Source organism: Euphorbia lathyris, chromosome 3, assembly GCF_963576675.1.
Source record: "Euphorbia lathyris chromosome 3, ddEupLath1.1, whole genome shotgun sequence".
Taxonomy (NCBI): domain Eukaryota; kingdom Viridiplantae; phylum Streptophyta; class Magnoliopsida; order Malpighiales; family Euphorbiaceae; genus Euphorbia; species Euphorbia lathyris.
Genome location: NC_088912.1, coordinates 90105600 through 90124639, shown reverse-complemented (window position 1 = coordinate 90124639; position 19040 = coordinate 90105600). Strand labels below are relative to the sequence as shown.

General features: G+C 29.9%; 3 protein-coding genes across 5 annotated transcripts; 1 reads left to right on the top strand and 2 right to left on the bottom strand.

Annotated features, from left to right (window-relative positions):
- The first annotated feature begins 2002 nt into the window (after positions 1 to 2002).
- On the top strand, positions 2003 to 3092 carry LOC136223401 (FCS-Like Zinc finger 17). Its single transcript, XM_066011365.1, has 2 exons — positions 2003 to 2347; positions 2820 to 3092. Exons 1-2 carry the CDS (start codon positions 2061 to 2063, stop codon positions 3040 to 3042), a joined length of 510 nt encoding a protein of 169 aa, XP_065867437.1. The 5' UTR covers positions 2003 to 2060; the 3' UTR covers positions 3043 to 3092.
- A 3001-nt stretch (positions 3093 to 6093) lies between these two features.
- LOC136223671 (rop guanine nucleotide exchange factor 7-like) lies at positions 6094 to 11045 on the bottom strand. Of its 3 annotated transcripts, XM_066011787.1 has the most exons (12): positions 10666 to 11045; positions 10115 to 10269; positions 9630 to 9704; positions 9242 to 9483; positions 8993 to 9159; positions 7734 to 8064; positions 7523 to 7607; positions 7218 to 7271; positions 7066 to 7117; positions 6866 to 6947; positions 6466 to 6610; positions 6094 to 6370 (listed from the first exon to the last, which is right to left on the bottom strand). In XM_066011787.1, exons 2-4 carry the CDS (start codon positions 10211 to 10213, stop codon positions 9352 to 9354), a joined length of 306 nt encoding a protein of 101 aa, XP_065867859.1. In that variant the 5' UTR covers positions 10214 to 10269; positions 10666 to 11045; the 3' UTR covers positions 6094 to 6370; positions 6466 to 6610; positions 6866 to 6947; positions 7066 to 7117; positions 7218 to 7271; positions 7523 to 7607; positions 7734 to 8064; positions 8993 to 9159; positions 9242 to 9351. The 3 variants fall into 3 exon arrangements, with proteins under 3 accessions (XP_065867859.1, XP_065867857.1, XP_065867858.1); XM_066011785.1 differs by having other exon boundaries at positions 8993 to 9483; XM_066011786.1 differs by having other exon boundaries at positions 8993 to 9483; positions 10115 to 11045.
- A 3628-nt stretch (positions 11046 to 14673) lies between these two features.
- LOC136222771 (agamous-like MADS-box protein AGL62) lies at positions 14674 to 15327 on the bottom strand. Its single transcript, XM_066010495.1, has one exon. The coding sequence runs from the start codon at positions 15325 to 15327 to the stop codon at positions 14674 to 14676; it is 654 nt and encodes a 217-aa protein (XP_065866567.1).
- Positions 15328 to 19040: the final 3713 nt, after the last annotated feature.

Below are 19040 nucleotides of genomic sequence, written 5' to 3'. Positions count from 1 at the left end.
TATAAAGATACAATTGAAAACTTATAGGTGGAGCTGTAAATGAGCGAACCGTTTATGAGTGGTTTGGTGTTCGGCTCGATAAAAGTTTGATTGTGTTTTGGTTTGATTTATAAACGAGCTGAGTTTGAGCACAATGAAACGATTATAGGTTCATGAACAAACTCGATTCTAATGTTCATGAGCAAGCTTAGGGCCCCTTTGTTTTACCGACTGTTTTACTGTTGATATTTGCTGTTACGGTTTGCTATTTGCTGTTGGAAAAAATTGTTTTAAAAAAAATAGGGATTCCCTGTTTTTCTAAAAGGTTGTTTTTCAAGTGTAAAAGGTAAACAAGATGTCACTAACTAAACACCTAAAACCTTTCCTTTTGAACTGAAAAGACAAACATGAGCATGAAAATGAGCAAACAAATATCCTCTTATTTTGATTATTTTAAAAATAATATTTCTATGAAGAGGGAAATGTAAAACAATGTATTTGTTTTTTTGTAAAATTTAGTTTTGTAGGTTTTAGTGTTAAAGAAATTTCAAATCAATATAATTATGAACATAATTATTGAGTCATTTGCGAGCAAAGTTCATGAATTGAATTAACAAGCTGCTCACAAGTAAAACTCGTTAACAAGCCCGTGAACAGCTCACAGACAGAATGTTAAGCTCGTTAATTTTTTGACGAGCTGAGCATGAACAAGTCAAAACTCAACCCGGCTCGGGTCGATTACAGCTCTACTAATAGGCAAAATCAACCTTACACTATCCTATATAATGCAATTATTTACCCAAAAATTCAATTTTAGTTTACATCTAAAATAAATAATTATAAAATTCCTGTATTTTTTCTTTAAAAAATTCAGTTAGTCCATGTGTTTTTGTTTTCATCGACTCTTTAATTTTTATGTTTTAGTTAATGGTCAAATTTAAGTAAATAGAATTTAAAATACTTTTTTTTACAAAAATTTTTGCACAATGTGCTTACATTAAAGAAGAAAGGAAAATCCCCCAGACCCGGATGTGATTCGAACCCATGACCTTCCAAGGCATAGGTAAGCTCTCAACCACTAGGCTAAAAGCTTCACCACGAATAGAATTTAAAATACTTATTTTACTCTTTGCACTATGTTTTAATGATAAAACATATTTTTATATATTTTTCTTATATAATTACAATTTTGTACTTTCTTGTTAAAAAACAAAATGGAGTAATTTAAGAGTTAATTATGATAAAACTATTTTTATATTAGATAAAAGTATGAGAATCTTAATTGTTTACTCTAAGCGAGTGTTTGTTTATTCTATTTTTTCTTCTTATTTAGCTTTTCACTTTAAAAATGACCGTTTTATATGTTTAGTTAATGATTTTTTATTTGATTTTTATACATAAAAAATAAGTATTTTATATAAATAGGAATTTTTTTTGCAATAGTAGCAAATAATAACCAACAGTAAATAAATCAAACAAGTTCTAATTAGTTAAATTGGAACTGAATTAATCACTTTCAAAATGTATAACTCTCTCATCAAAGTATTGTAATTCATAATTAATTCAAATTTTATTGAATTGTTAAATTGATCTAATACCCTTAACTATAAAAAAAAAAAAAAAAGTTACGTGTAGTGTTTCTTTCTTCAAAGCGAGTGAAAGCATTAAGTCAATGGTTTAACAGTGTCAGTAAGAATCAAAATTCATTCACAATTTCCACGTTTTATAATTTACTTCTTGGGACATTTATTACACAAATGAAAGGCCAAAAAGTTTCCTCCGAATTATTGCATTTGTTTCCATGAAGCAACCACGTGTTTTTTTCTTATAAACTGTTACCTATTATTATAATATAGATTTCGATTAATTCAACAGTTCATAGAATAATAAAATATACTATTAAAAATCCAAAATACAGCACGTGAGTAACACAAAAAACAAAACAAGAATTTCAAGTTATAATAATAATAATATAATTTGTATGTGGCCAACAAATTCCTTTATATCTCCTCCATTTTCTTAAATTACTTCTTCACTTCACTTATTTCTTTCTCTCTTCAATTATCCCTTTCTCTCTCTCAATGTTAACAAAACTGAATAGCTCCTTTAAACTTCTCGGAGGCTACTTCCAGGAATATGGGAAAAGCTGTAATAAATCCAGCTATATAGCTTCTTCTTCTAAAATGGTGATTGGGCTTCAAAGCCTAATTCAGACATCATATGAAGAACAATCCAACATAATTCTAAAATCTGCTATGAAAATTACACATCAAACTCTTCCTCCAGCTTCCATGGAACCTTGCTTCCTCAAATCTTGTTTCTTATGCAGCAAGAACTTCAGCATGGACAAAGAAATTTACATGTACAGGTATTTTCTTCTACCTCAATGTTTTCGGCTGTATTCGTAATTACTTTTTCACAATAATATCCAAATTCGCCTCAAACGTTTTTTTTAGCAAGTATGAATTTACTTCTAACATACGAAACGATAATACAATTTTATATGTATAATGTTCTTGTAACGGTCAAACTTAAATATTGATATTTCTGCAGATTTTTTTTTTTTTTTGTAAGTGTGAACATGTCTGAAAAATCTGTTGTGATAATTAAATAATGAGTCAAATAACAGTAAAGTATTTTGTTACATAAGAGTAAAATTGATCTTGCTTGCTTGGTAATGTTAGAATGTAAAATTATACAATTTCATATGTTAAATGGATACCTTATCCTACTTCTAAAATATATCTGGGAGCAGGTTAAAGAATGTTTTTTTATATAGCTATATAAAGTTCTATTCCGAAATAAAAAAAGTTGAAAGAGGGTTTATTTGAAATTGGCAGGGGTGATCAAGGATATTGCAGTATAGAATGCAGGAACAGACAGATTTATTTGGATGAAATTCAAGAAATAGAACAAGCATCAATAAGGAGATCTAATTATAGGTACTGTAGCTCCTCCGGCCGCCGTGAAACTCGGCAACTCCTGGAAGATCTTCGCCGGAGGAATGCTCCGGTCACTGTGACTGACCATCAAAACCATTGGGCCATAGTTTCATTTTCATAGTAGTTAGATATTCAATTGGATAATGAAAACTACATTAGACTTTTTTTTTAATTTAATTTTTAGCTCATAAAATAATGATATTCTAAAAGATGTATATATGTAATATGGGACAGATTTGAGGGGCCAAAGTTTTAATTTTCTCTACAATAAAATGACAGATTTACCCCTAACATAAATTTGCCCTTTTACCATTTTCTTTTAAATTACAGATTTATCTCTAACATAGAAAACTACATTACATTAGACTTTTTTTTTTTTTAATTTAGCTCATTACAATGATATTCTAAAGATGTATATCATGTATATGGGACAGATTGAGGGGCCAAATTTTTAATTTTTTCTGCAAAAATTCTTTAAAAAAAAAATAAAATAAGCTGCAAATTTGTCCTTTTAACATTTTTTTTTTTAAAATGACAGATTTATCTCTAACATATAAAATGGTGCAATTTTGCCTCAAATGCTATCAAGCAAGATTAATGTTACCCCTTAATAACACGGTTACAAATATTGCAAAAATCAAGTATGTCTAGAATATTTATTCTGTTACTAACATAGTTATAAATAACATGCTGAAATTACAATATTTAAGTCTGTCAGGTACAAAGTTAATCACAAAAAACTGAATAAAATGTATATTGTGTTATTAGAAGGTATAAACAACCCATCAAACTATACATAACTATTTATTTTATCGATAAACTTGTTTAGAAGATCGATATGATAGTTGAATAACTGTCAAATTCATTAGTTCAAATTTTCAGTCGTGTAAGGGTAAAATTGAACTTGTTTGACAACTTTTAAAAGTAAAATTACATCATTTCAATTGTTAAGGTTAAATTTGCACTTTCCTAAGAAAACGTTATCCAATTTTTTTAATACGTCATTAAATAATAATAATAATATCTTTTATTGATATTTTTTTAGTAATTTAAATAGTGTCCAATTCAAGAGATGAGTGTTTGGTCTATTCAGGACCATCACTATAATTTTAATTTGTCTCTTACAATAACAGTCTCAAAAGATATTTTGCTTCCTCCATTCCAATTATTTGTATTTTCTCAAATATCTGTAAAATGTAATAACTCATTTTCTTAATTTAAAATTAAATTAATATTAGATATTTCCTAAATAAAATTAATATTAGATATTTACCTTTTTTAATAAGGAAATATGATCCGTTTTCGGATCCGAGCACAAACGTACTATAGTAGCAGCAATTATAGAGAAATTTTACAATGTTTTGGAGCAATACAACATTCTATCAATCCATCATTTTTATATATTTATTTCTTAAATTTAATAATATTTTATAAAGTGATTTTTTTTTTATGAAATTCGTGTACTACTTTATAAATATAATAAAAGTTCTTTTATAAATATATGATATAATAACAGTTATTGTAATCAAATGAGTTACTTTTTTTTTTTTTTTTTGAAACTGAAATGAGTTACTTTATAGAGCAATAAGCACAAGCAATGTGAATGAGAAACATGAAACTACAATCATCAATAAAAAGATTAAAATCGGATAAATTTCATCAATTGTATTCAATTTATCAATTTATACTATATAACTATCATTAAATTTCATAGATCCTTAATTTATACGATATAACTATCAATATTTTAACAAACTAATAAATCCTTAAAAAACAATAGATATACTAATTTTATCTAATTAACCAGTATCTTATAAACCGATAGTTTAGACTAATCTAGATTTAAATCGGATAAGATTCTGTTGTAGGAAAAACTCTCCCACCAAATATTCTAATCATAGTTACATTCACATCTTTAAAATTCGATCATTGAATGGATGGTTAACTTGCACTACAAGAAAACAGATTTATTGTGGGGAAAATATTCCCCACAGAATATCAAAATTTCGCCACTAAAACCCTTTTGTGGCGAAAAAAATTTCGCCACATGATCGCCACTGTTAGAGCGACGTTAAAGGTAAGTTTGGCGAAAATTTAATTCGCCACAATAGATACACATTTGTGGCGAAATCCTAGTTCGCCACAAAATGTTTTTTTTTCTGTGGCGATTAGTTATCCCCACTAATCGTACCGCTGTTCTGTGGGGAAATATTTATATCCCCACAAATTCACAAGAAAAACTGTGGGGAGATATTTATATCCCCACAAATAATATGTAGCTTTTTGTGGGGAAATTTTCCTCACAAATTCACAATTTTGCAAATATTTATATCCCAACAAATAATACGTAATATTTTCTAGTTTTGATTAATTTATTTGGATTGAAGGGAACTCGATATATATATAGAGAGTAAATAGTAAATCAATTTACACTCATTGAGAAGTAAAAGGGTGTAAAACTGAAATTCCATGTGCAGGTAAGCTACATGAATTCCATCTATTCACATAAGAAAAATAAAGCAATAGTTGTGATTCCAGTCAAATGAATATTAATTGAAAGTATTTCAACATCCTAAATGTAAAATGCAAGACAAAATGTACCATACAAGACAATGTTATGACTTGTTAAACCATAAAAGAATAACTTTTCAGAATAAAGGCTACATGATTTACTATATTTCCAGCACAAAAATCATCCAGAAATTATTATTATCAAATGAAGCCAAACAGAAATCTAAAGCTCGTGTGATCAATAGAAAATTGTATATTTTAGTTGCTGAAATACATACTAGCACAAGAAGCAACCAGACAAAAAGAAAGTTACATTTTGCTTTTACAACTGCAAAGTGAATTAACAATCTGAATATTAAATCCCTTATGTGCAAACATTAATGTTTACATACATCAAGCTAACCATTTGTAATTGGTTTCAAATTTCTTTGCTGCCATCTTCCTCAGCCATCATATCTTCACTAGCTAAATAATCTCTCCCTCCAACTAATCTTTGCATTATAAATAGGGATAATGTACCAAAATAGGCCTAAGGTTTTTGGGGAAGTACCAATTTAGGCTCAACGTTCAAAATAGCACCAATATTATGTATATTGGTGCTATTTTGAACGTTGAGCCTAAATTGGTACTTCCCCAAAAACCTTAGGTCTATTTTGGTACATTAAAAAAGGGCGGCCCGGTCGCATTACGCGTCCCCGCTGAGCGAGGGTCCGGGGAGGGGTCCCACCACAAGGGTGTATTGGGGAAATGAACACAGAAACACTACTGAAGAGAAGTATCACAAAGCATCAAGGAACGTAGAGAATGAGGCTTACATGTGAAGTGAGCATTTTGCAAGAATTTAGAATTCCAATTCAGATTGAATTCTGCTGCTATTTCATCAAGGAGCTCAAGCTTCATCCCTTTGTAGCAGAAACCGGCACAAAACTCTCATCAAACTGCATGTTTCATTTAACAAGTCAGCTGCAAATGAAATATGAAACTACTAATCTTTATTGGACTAGAGAATCTAATCTAATCTAATCTATTGCACCTGCTTATTAGTAAACGGTTCGAGACTGTTCTGGTATCATTCAGTGAACACTTTTTGAAGGTCTCGTAGTTCCGGAATCTCAGAAATTCTTATTGCAGCATAAATTAGAGATTGCACAACTTCTTTACAATCCTCAAGGCATTCTCTGCATCAGGAAAAAAGATTTTAAGTACAAGTGTACCATCATAACTTTAAGACACAAAATGAATAACATAAGTCCACATTACCTTTGTTTAGTCATGGCATTAACATTGAATCTAAGGAACAGGGAAAAGTAGTAAAAACATGCAGAAACAGAGGATTGAAAAGCTATGCTTCATTGACTCATTCTTCTCTTATTTAATACAGCTAATAATCATGCAAGAAAAGAGGCAAAAAACTCAGAATTAGAAAACCAAACCTTTGTTAATTATTTGATAAGCATCGAGTCACCTTGTCTTCCTTGTTTCGCCCTTTGTAATTTGTGTTGTGGCAGACGTGCACTGCATAAATACCCGTAAAAATGAGCTCTAAACTCCTAAAGATAATTAAGCTATTAATTGTATAAATGAAATTAAGAAAGATACAATGAAATTTGCCAGTCTAGAGAGTGGAACTTACCAAGCAAATACCGAACAATGCTCTTGTATTCTTGCCGCCACTCAAATTGAACCTAAAATTCAATACCACTTGTTATCCAAGTACAAGCCTCCTCAACATTTATTTACTTTTTCAACATTAATTACTTAAAAGCATGAGGTTAAGTGGATCACCTGTGTCCATTTAAGCTGCAGATAAGTTTCCAAGCATGAGGTCTGATTACGGACCTTGATGACAAAGAACCAAAGTATAAATGAGAGGTCGATATATAATAATCAATAAAGTAAAATGGAATATGTGGACATATTGCCAGTTGAACAAGACAACTTAGCTTAGACCAATTTGAGTGATACCAGATGACAGAAAGATCGGTAACCAAGCAAGATTGAAAGAAATGACCAATAGTAATACATAAACCGATGAAGAGAATAGAACAGCGGGGATGAAATAAAGCAGAAACAAGGAAATGAATGAATACCCTTTGAATTTAGAAGAGAAGCCATCATCCCAAATATCCTAGGAAGATCAGAACCTCCAGATTTGAAGTAGAGGTGATAGAACTCCTGGAATAAATGCTATCAAAAACATAACTGAAATAACAACCTTAACACCTCAAAAACTAAACTAAACTAAAACATGGGAAGGAAAAGAAAGACTAGTGACAACAACACCTCCACAGAAGAACTCACTCTAGGTTGGGATGAGATGGTCAAAGAAGCAGCCGAGGTAGCTGTCCTTGGCAGACTCCGGCGAGAGCACAGATTCCACAGAAGCAATTCGTCGGTGTCCGGCGGCCCTCAGGCAGATGGGTGGCTGAGATTAGGGACACAATACAGAAAATAAGAGTATGGTTAGGTACTTTTGATACTGCAGAAGAAGCAGCAAGAGCTTATGATAAAGCTGCAACTTCTGGCCTTCTTCTTCTTCTGCAGCTTCTTCTGCAACTCTTTCTTCTCCCAAGACTTAAAGCACGAAACAACAACAATAACTCTTCTTCATCTTGTTCTTCTCCTTCTTTGCCTGTTAAGGAGCAACAAAAGCATCAAATTGAGGAATATAGAGAAGAAGCAACCGATTTTTCGGATACCCAATTCTCTGATTTTCTCAATGGTCAAGTAGATTATGCTTTCTTAAACGATCATTACATTAACAGTAGTACTAGTTTAACTGCCATTGATGTGATGGCAAACATCTTTGAGTCATGTTTAAATCAGAAATAAGAGAAAATAGAAATGGATTTGGAAGCAGAAGTGGAGGGAGAAGGAGGAGAAGAGAACAATATAGGAGCTGTAGATTTCCAATTTGTAGACGATGTGGGAATGTCTATGGAGATGAGCCTTCAATGCTTAGAACAGCAATGAAGAGGATGAAATATGAGAGGAAATTCTCAGCTTCTCTTTATGCATTTAATGGCATTCCAGAGTGAGGTAACTAAGCTAGATAGCAAAGAAGAAAACACAGGTAACTATTCATACATTAGAAGTAGAAGAAAATAACTAATAAGTAAATTGCATAATAGGAGCATACAACAAACTAATAGAACATGTTGACCTTTTCACATTTCCCTTCCAAAGTTCGAGAGACTTATCTAAAGAAAAATAAACAACTCAGGCCAATTTTCAAAACAAAGCTTAGTTTTGCTCTTCATCTCATAATTATAATAAGTTCAACAATCCAAAATGCAGAGAAACAGAAACCCTAGGATAGAAACTATAAAATCAAAAACAAGAAGATTATGAAATCTCTAGAAGCATATAAACAAAGAGAAAATCAAACAAATACAGTAAACAAACCCATATGCATCTCAAAACAATTAATCACAGTAAAACACCAATCTCCAACAAAAGAAACACAGTAAGCATCTCAAACCCAAGCAATGGAGCAGAAATCGCTAGAAAAACCAAAGAAAAGCCGAGGTCGGGAAGAGAGAGAGGGAATGGACACAAACCTCCATAGCTGACCTTTGCTTGTGGATTCCGACCGAACTGCTACTCTGTGTAAAATACGCTTGTCAATGCAATTCAGGGAAAAAAATTTAGGTTACAGTATGCATTGTAACAGTGATATATCAAAGAAATAGCGGTATATGAGCTCCCTTAGGCAAGCTCTCCCATTCTGAAAACAAAGAAATAGAACTCAATATCATATAACAAAAACATGAATATGTAATTGTGTTCGAACATTCAAAGAAGCAGACCATTGGAAGTGACTCCAAGTATGAGTCAGGAACATCCATTTCGGACAAAGCAATGTTGTTGATTGCCATTGCAGCTTTCAGTATTTGATTCGTGCATTCATGAGTATGGTTCAACTACTTTCTTGAATTCTCAGTAAGGCCACCAGTAGGAATACGGGGCACAAGCAGCCACCATTCCTCCTCTTGCCTCTGGAGTGCTTTGCAGAATGAGGTTGAACCATCTGCTTCTGGGCCTGCAATCCCTTGATCAACATACCAAAATTTTGTATATGTGAAACTCTACAACACATCATGTCAATTGAAAATCAAAGAAGAGCAACCCTGTCAGAATGAATGATCACTCGATTTGAAAATGTCAATAGACAAACAATCAAATTCTAAATCTTACCAGAAGCATATTATCCAATTTACTCAGAGCTGGAAGATTAATGAAAAGAACTGACATTCGACTGCAACTCCTCACCTAACAAATACAGAACACTATTAGCTTTTCCCAAATAAGTTCTCTCCCAATAATTGAACCAAATTTGTCAACAATAGCAAAAAGACTATTGATCAGGTTAAGCTTTCTGAGGGTAGCAATTTCGGGTTATAGTGTCAAAATCGTGTAATGTTATATACATCTTCCATATGGTTCTATATGATATAAATTCTAGAAAAATGACAATAGTGTAAAACATGTAGTCGTATCAGAAATGGCCAACCCGACAATACAGAAAGGCTACATACCAGACTAACATCTTGAAATAAAGCTGAAAAGTTACAATCATAAGCAACCAAGTAGCTGAGTTAACTATATTCAGAAGGAAAATTCTAAGTTTTTTCAAAGGACTTGCACAAATTATATCTATCTAATTGTGAATTTAAGCTTACCTCAAGCTTACTTCCATCAGGAAATGTTTGCCAAGAGGGAATTAATTCAACAATGTGATCAGAAACACAGAAAAGCCATTCCATCTCTCTTTTCCACATTGATTTCTTCTCTACAGGTAAGGGCTCAAGTCTCCACAGTTGCCCAAATATAGTAACTAGACATTGATTAACCAAAGATCAAAAATTGCATCCCAATTGAAAATTCAAACAATGCACTATCTAAAAAACAGCATACATACCACAGAGATTACCATGTAGAAACTTTAAAAATAAAAGACAATACAAAATAACCATTTTGAAACTTTAAATGCATCGAATTGATAGTATAAATGCAATTCTTAGAACTTCCTAACTACAACGCATCAAATTAATGAAATATAATGAAAACTGGATTCGGGTTGGAGACCGACTATAGAGTAGATGAAAACACAAATCAAGGTAACATCAATTGTTTCTTAGGCATATGTTTACTCGAATCGCCCAGCATTCCATATTTCATCTCAAAATCCCATTTAAAGTTTCAATTCCATAAAATTAGGGTTCGTACTTACATGAATGAAATTGACTCGGCTATCTTAACGGAGAGAGGAGGGATCGAGCTTGAAATGGCTAATGGCTTCAATAAAGGTCGACCAGGGACTACAGTTGTGATTGTGTTGCGGGAAGCCTCAAAAAAAGGAAAGCGAGCGGGGGCTGGCCAACAAGGAGGAGGGAGCCGATGAACCCAAGTGGTGGTAACGGTGGTGCAGTTGGGTCATCTGAGAAGAGAATATGAATGGGGAATTCGGGATTTTGTTGGACTAATTGAAAGACGGAGAAGAGGGCAAGTAGAAAGGGGGAAGGGAGAAAGTGAAGCGGGAAATGAAAATGGGAAAATTAGAAAACAAGCGGGATAAAGGAGGCGGTGGAAAAAGGGGAAATAGGGTTTTCAATTTCAATATTTGGGGAATGTAATTCTTCCCTACTTCAACATTTGGGCGCAAATATTAAGTTATTTTTTGATTTTTTTTATGAAATTTTATTTTTATATTACACTAAATATTAAATTACATTTTATTTTTAAAGCATGTTAAAAAAAATGGTAAAAAAACTAGCATTGTGTAATTGTTAAATATGGTTGGTTTAGCTATTTTTTTCATTAATATTGTTTTTAAGTATAAATTATATTTGATTTAAAAAAACGTATAAATTATATTTTTTTGTCAAAAATATCATTGCATAGTATAATTTTCTTAGTTAATTATCAAGTCAAATAAAAAAAATTCCACGCATTATAGTGAAGTGAACTTATTTACATTCAAATTGTACCCGTTATTTTTGTTTATTTTCTCAAACTACTCGTAAAACTAAGTTTTTCATAAAAAATGATCTATAATATGTAATCATTATTAGATATATTTATGTGAAGAAAATATATATGTATATTTTTAGAAAATACAATAATAAGTAGGTAACACAAAAAAATTAAATTATGTTATTAAAAGTATATTTATTTTTTGATAGAAATTGGGACGAGACAGAACAAGGACGGGGTGAGCACACATGGCCCATGAACCGTCAAACCCGCAATATTATTAAAAGTATATTTATATTTGTTTAAAAAAGTATATTTATATTGTTAATTAATAAATAAAGTAAATTAAATTAAAAATTTCTTAAAATTTGAATTTGTTAATAAAATTAAAATTGTAAATAATTTTGTAATTTAATATGATATATATATATATATATATATATATAATAAAATTAATATTATAAGTTTTAAAAAAATTATATTGAAATATTTATTTTTTAATTTTCTATCTACATAATTTTTTAATATAATAATAATATTTACTAATTATTTTAAACTAATAATAATAACAGATAATTAAGATAAGTATTTTTAATGGGGAATTTATAAACTCCCCACTAATATTTTATATTTTTGTGGGGAATGTCAATTCTCCCCACTATTGTATTATATTTTCAGTGGCGAAATTTCAATTTCCCCACAAATATTTTAAACTTTGTGGTGAAATTATAAACTCCCCACAAATATGTAAAATTTTGTGGCGAAATATATTACTCCCCACAAATATATAAAATTTTGTGGCGACATATTTTACTCCCCACAAATATGTATTATTTCGTGGCAAATTTATAAATCCCCACAAATTTATTATTTTTTGTGGGGAAACATATTTCCCCACTATTTTTTCGCCACAAAAAGTCAACTTTCTTGTAGTGTTGATTCAATGTCGGTATAATAAATATCAACTCACAAACTATGATACATATTTTACCACCTGAACCATGTGTTTGGTGGTACAATAAATATACTCTAACCAAGGATTCCATAGGTATATATGCATGAACACACAAACTAATAAAATATCAAACATGAAGTAAAGCATGTAAATTTCATCAACTGTGTTTCAACTTATCAATTTATACCAAATTCATTTTTTTTGTAAGTTAAGAAACCATAAGTGAAATTTATACCTCATCCAACTCCACAGACGGTCAATAACCAATTGAATTAAAAATTTAAACTAATAATTAAAATTCAATAATAGCTTTCATATTAATTTCCGGCATTCCCGTATATGAATACCTTATGAGTTTGAAGCGTGTACAACACATACTGTTTCTACTATGTTTGAAAATCAATGGAAAAACTACACAGAAATTCATCTTTGAAAAACTATTTACAACTATATCAAATCATAATTTTGAATTATGTCAAACTAGTAAAATCAGTACTTTTAATATATTTTAAGGATTACAATTTATAAATTAGAAGTCTAGAATATATTTTCTAGGGTTTATGATTTATGAATTGCAGTCTAGACTTTACATTATGGTATAAAATCATAACATATAGAGAATAATGACATATTAAGAATTAAGTTTGGTGATATGACTTAGTTGTACTTTTGTACTTAATTGTGATATTCATGTATTTGACACAAAATTAATCAACAAATGGGCTTGCTTGAATTCAAAACCTCGACAACTTGGTTCAAGAGACTCTGATATATCATGTCAATGTTCCAATTGAATTAAAAACTTAAACGGATAATTAAGATACAATAATAGTTTTTATATTAATCTCTAAAACTCACTAAGTAATTTAGCTGAAAATTCAACCAACTTAATTCTAATTAAGCAATTTAAAATATCACATTTTTTTGCATGAAAGATTGGGACGCGATTAAGTGGCTAGACATCCCAACTAGGTTGACACCCCTAACACACCAAATCAACCCGAAATATTATTAATAAAAAAAAGAAAAATTACAAAGGGAGAGAAAGAAAAAGGAAAAGGTTCCAAACAATGAAATTAAGGAAACCGAACATGAGCAACATTACAAAGGTCGTCAAAAACAGACGATTGACAAAAATGAGGAGCCGAATACCACCACGTAATAGCTGAAGCTGATTTGCCAAAGCGAGCAAGCTGATCCGCCGCCTGATTTGCCAAAATATCACCTTTACCATCCTTAAATTAACAAATAAAAATCTTTTTATAAATGCTCAGATATATGCAATTTTTTTTTTTAAAGAAAGCAACTGATGGAATCCTTACTACATCAGCAGTATTTTGCATGTCAACAAACATTTTATTTAAATTAATATATAATCACAGATCTAAATTTATAACATTTTACCTTTTGACATCTTGTATTTATATTTTCATCTATCACATCCTTGAACTTATCAATTTTAGAAGAACTTGTCAAATTTGGACATTAGCACCATTATTTTCTGAAGGATTGAAAGATATATTTCTTTTTTTTTGAAGAAAAAAAAAAAAAAAAAAAAAGAAATATATCTTTCAAAGATATATTTCTAATAAGCAAATAGATTCAAAATTGATAAGTTTAAATATGTAATAGTTTCAAAGGAATTAAAAATCAATTTGGTTGTGAAGGTAGCTAATAAGATCAATTTAATCCAAAATCTAGTTTTGATATCAATCTAGTTCTTTAACTCGATATTTGAGATCAAATTAGTACACATGTCAACATAAAAAAAAACCTACATGTATCAAATAATTATCAATCATATATTAACTCGTATCATTTTGGAGTAATTTAATCTCAAAATCAAGTATGCAAACTTTAATATTGGACTAAATTAATATGCAAATATAAGTAAAAGTGGAGTTTAAGTGAGGTATATTAGGCGTTAAAAAAAAGCTGATAAATGAATTTTTACTATACTCAGTATTGGAATTAGACTCTAAAAATGGTATCCTTTTACTAAATGATACAGTACTAAAATAAATTAAACAATCATACAATAACACTAAATTGAAAAAATACATCAAATTAAACACTAATTTAGCAATTATTAAAATTTTGAAAACAAACCCTAATCACGAAATTTAAGAACAAATCATAAACATGATGATATTAAAAAACCAAAACACAGTTAAAAGCCAATAAATATCCCAACTAAATTGAAATTAAAACCAGAAATAATTTCAATTATGTCTTGCTTATAACATAGCAGCAAAACATGAACTGGATTATAATTAATATCCTATGTAATTAAAATCCGCAATAAATGTTCTAGAAGCTACCTCCATTGTTGAATGAACTGAAGTAATCGGAACTCAAACCTCCATAGCTTTGATTATCGAACATAAACGATTGATCATTCACAGCATTATAAACAGACATTTCTTCAATCCGATTCATAACATTCTTCTTCAATTCTTCAAGAGATTTCTTATAACCTTCAAGCTCTTCCTTCCCCATTGTTTCAATCGGCGATTCCCACCAAAAGCCCCCTCCATTATCGTTCATCAGATTCCGATTACTTTCCGCCATTTCTAGGGTTCTTTTAAGCTCTTCCTTGGTTGCAACAGCTTTCCGATACTCCTGTTCTTGCACTGTTGTGGTCTGTGATTTACTGCTTTCTGATTGAGAAGATGAAGATCCGTTTTTTCCAGCCTCCTGAGTCTCTAAATATCGGTCTAAGAGCATATCGACCTCCGGTTCACCATAAGAGAACACCTTACCCTGTCGAGAAAAGATAATGACGGCGACTTCGGCACCGCACAAGGTGGAAATCTCGGTAGCTTTTCTGAAAATGCCGCTCTTCCGTTTGGAAAAACAGACATACCGGTTGCTTTCTTTCTCAATTTTCTTTAACTCTATCTTTTGGCGGCCTCTGGTTTTCTTCTGCAGACGGTGGTGATCGGAATTGAGTGCTGCTTCCATGGTCGACCGATTAGGAATTTGGCAAGGAAAGTAAGAAAGCTTAAATATTGTTTTGGTAATTATAAATATATAGTTTAGGAAAACTTTACCCTTAATTAAGGGGTTATTATATCAATGTCCTAATTGTTGAAGGATATCAATGCCCTAATCTTTTGCATATCATAAAATAAAATATTATGATTCAAACAAACAATTCTTTTTATTTGGGAGTGTTTGGTTACTTGCTTTTATTTGTCTTTTCAAGTAGCTTTTTATAACAGCAAACGGAATGTAAAACAAACGGATCTTAAAATCATGATATACTCTTTTCAATATTTGTCTTGTTAATTTATTATATGAATTTAATTTTATATTATAAGATCTTTCTTAAAATAAAATTGACTACAAACAAATTTAATTTATAGAATTAAAATTTAATACTTAAATATAAAAAAATTAATAAAATGTATTAATATTATTGTCATATTTCCTTAATTAAGGGGAAATATCAATGTCCTAATTGTTGAAGGATATAAATGCCCTAATTTTTTACATATCATAAAATAAAATGATTCAATATCGAAAAATATGTATATTTATAGGATATATTTTTAAAAATGTACAAACAATATTTCAATAGAAGAATTATTGAAAAAACTCAAACAATAAAAATAAACTTTATAAATAATATAATTCATTAAAAAATTATGAAACAAAGTTAGAAGTAAATTTACACCATTTTAGACATTAAGATAAAATTGTTCAACGTTAGGGATATTTTTTTTTATCTCTTATCCCTTATGCTTTTTTGACATAATAGCAATTAATTATATAAAAATATTTATACTTAATAATATTTTCAATTTTCTTTTTTTATTGATTTAAAAATCCTATAATTTAGCTTTAAAAAAATCCCTATAATTTAGGGATTCTTATTTTTAATATATTTCTAAAACTTCTATCCACACAGATTGAATATTTTATTAACAAAAAAAAATTCTGTTTACACGGATTGAATTCTTATTTTTAATATCATTTCTTACAAACATGTGTATAATTAAGGTTAGGACCAATTGGAAGCTGTTAGCAATTTTAATCCAAAAAGAAATGAAACAGGAATAAAATAAAAATAGAAAAATATTATTAATTCAATATTACTTAAAAATTAATTGAGATTTTTTTTTTCAATCTTTTGTCGAATCGAAAGTCATACGGATAATTTTGAGATTACTTAAAATAAAACTATAACAACAAATATCAAACGACAACATCAAACCACATGTAAAACAAACGGATTCTAAATCTATATGATATACTCTCTTTTTTTGGTAGAAATATGATATACTCTTTTCAATATTTGTCTTGTTAATTTATTACATGAATTTAATTTTATATTATAAGATCTTTTTTAAATAAAATTGACTATAAACAAATTTAATTTATAGAATTATTAAAATTTGGGTTAGACTATGCTTACTTTGTTTTTGACAAAGTAAGTATTATTTTGTTTTTTCCACCATTGAATGGTGATGAATTTTGACAAAGTAAGCTCATCCAATGGTAGGAAAAACAAAGTAAAGCTTACTTTATCATAGAAGGCAGCAAAATTTAATACTTAAATATAAAAACATTAATAAATACAATATGTATTAATATTATTGTCATATTATATATATTCCCATTCTACAATGACATCAAGAAAGATAGGAAACATGTATATTTATAATATATTCTTCTACAAATAATAATATTTCAATAGAAAAATTATTGAAAAGACTCAAACAATCAAAATAAAGTTTATACTAAAAATTATGAAACAATTTTTTTAAAATCATAAACCATAGTAATAGAGTAAACTGCCTCAACAATAACCATGAGAATTTAAATTCCCTTTTTAAATTTAATAGTTTGTTTAATGCTTATATGGAATTTTCTTAGAGAAAATTACACAGAAAATCATATTTTAAAAAGTATTTACAACTATATCAAATCATAAAGTTACAGTTTTATTTTATAAAGTTATAAACTCTGATGAAAATAAATTGACATTAGAAATTATAACGCAGGATTATCATTATACTTTGGGATAAGGTGTAAAAATAAAATTAATATTTAAACATATGAACAATTTTATCCTCAACGTTTAGAATGATTTAATTTTACTTAAAGTTAGTATTCATAATATTGACAAGTTGAGTCAATTTCATACATGATTATAAAACACATATATTGTGTTCTTTATTCTGTACCAATTGCATATCAGTTGGTTCTAAAGAAAATATTTCATATTTTTTTGTGATTTAATAATAGAATTAAATATTAAAAAAATTAAATCTAATGAAATATTTGAATTTTTTATGTCCAATTCGTACAAATTACATTATATTATTTATTTATTTAATTTTCACGTCTAATCATGTGTTTGTGATCTAACTAATTAATTAGTGATAAAATTAGGCACATATGACGTGTAGATGACAATAAGATTCATGATCAAGAAGACAATTTGATGAATTATTTCTTAAATTGACCCAACTTGATAACGTTAGGGATAAAATTGCTTTTGTATTAAAGTTAGAAATAAAATTGCATCATTTTAGATGTTAAGATAAAAAAATTAGTGACTTTAAATATTAGGGATATTTTTGTCTCTTATTCCTTATACTTTTATGGAAACATAATAGCAATTATTTATATAAAATATTTATACTTAACAATATTTTTAATTTCCTTTTTTTATTGATTTAAAATTCCTATAATTTAGCTTTAAAAAATGCCTATAATTTAGGGATTCTTATTTTTAATATATTTCTAAAACTTCTGTCCACGCGGATTGAATTCTTATTTTTAATATCATTTCTTACAAAACATGTGTATAGTGATACATATCGGTTTTGTCTGAAGTTAGTTTTAATCGTAAACTAACAAAGATGTTCTTCTCTAGTTAAATTAGAAAGAGTGAATCCCGGGTTTCATGGACTAAATCCATAGGAATAGTGAAATCCTCATTGTTGAAGGTGAAAACCTTAACAAACTTCACAAGGAAGAAGATATATATTTGTATTGATAAAAGTTAAACATTACAAAGAGAAAAAGGTGAATTTATATCATCTCAAAAACCTAATTGCCAAATTACAAAAAGGGTAAATTACCTAACTAATTAGAATACAAAGCTAAAGGGTAACTTGGGTTAATAGTAAAGGGGTGGCATGGTTGTAAATAAGGAGTGGTAGAGTTGTAATTAGGGAGTGGCAAAGGTGTAATTAAGGAGGAAGTTGGAGCAAGTTCCTTAAGCTGAAGGCACGCGGGGCGTGCCTAATTCTACGCGGGATGTGCCTTGGCTGTTGAGCTCTTCTCTGGATCAGTACTCACTTTACGCGGGGCGTGCCCAAATCTACGCGGGGCGTGCCCAAATCTTAGCGGAGCGTAGATTGGCTGCTGAACTTTCTCCAGATCAAACTTTCCTTCACGCGGAGCGTGCTTTAACCCACGTGGAGCGTGCCCGAGCTGCTGGTGTGTTGTGTGGCACTGTTTGGACCTCTTTACTCGCTTGTTGCTCGTACTTGGTTCTTCCTCCGACCCCCTTCGTACGGACCCGGTCCCAGAGGGAGATGCCCCGCATCATACACCTCTTCTTCAAAAGAGTTGGTCCCCAACTCAACTATAGAACAAGAATGGTGCTTGGTAGGTGTGACCCACTCCATATGTTGTCGGTTTCTCCTTCTTTTCATGAA

What these genes read in the sequence shown, in the direction of transcription:
- LOC136223401 (XM_066011365.1), top strand. Translation starts at nt 2,061, where the DNA reads ATGTTAACAAAACTGAATAGCTCCTTTAAACTTCTCGGAGGCTACTTC. An exon ending in AAAGAAATTTACATGTACAG is followed by an intron (nt 2,348 to 2,819) that starts GTATTTTCTTCT and finishes TGAAATTGGCAG; the next exon opens with GGGTGATCAAGGATATTGCA.
- LOC136223671 (XM_066011786.1), bottom strand. Translation starts at nt 10,213, where the DNA reads ATGTGGAAAAGAGAGATGGAATGGCTTTTCTGTGTTTCTGATCACATT. An exon ending in CTGATGGAAGTAAGCTTGAG is followed by an intron (nt 9,705 to 10,114) that starts GTAAGCTTAAAT and finishes TGTATTTGTTAG; the next exon opens with GTGAGGAGTTGCAGTCGAAT. An exon ending in AATTGGATAATATGCTTCTG is followed by an intron (nt 9,484 to 9,629) that starts GTAAGATTTAGA and finishes ATGTTGATCAAG; the next exon opens with GGATTGCAGGCCCAGAAGCA.
- LOC136222771 (XM_066010495.1), bottom strand. Translation starts at nt 15,327, where the DNA reads ATGGAAGCAGCACTCAATTCCGATCACCACCGTCTGCAGAAGAAAACC.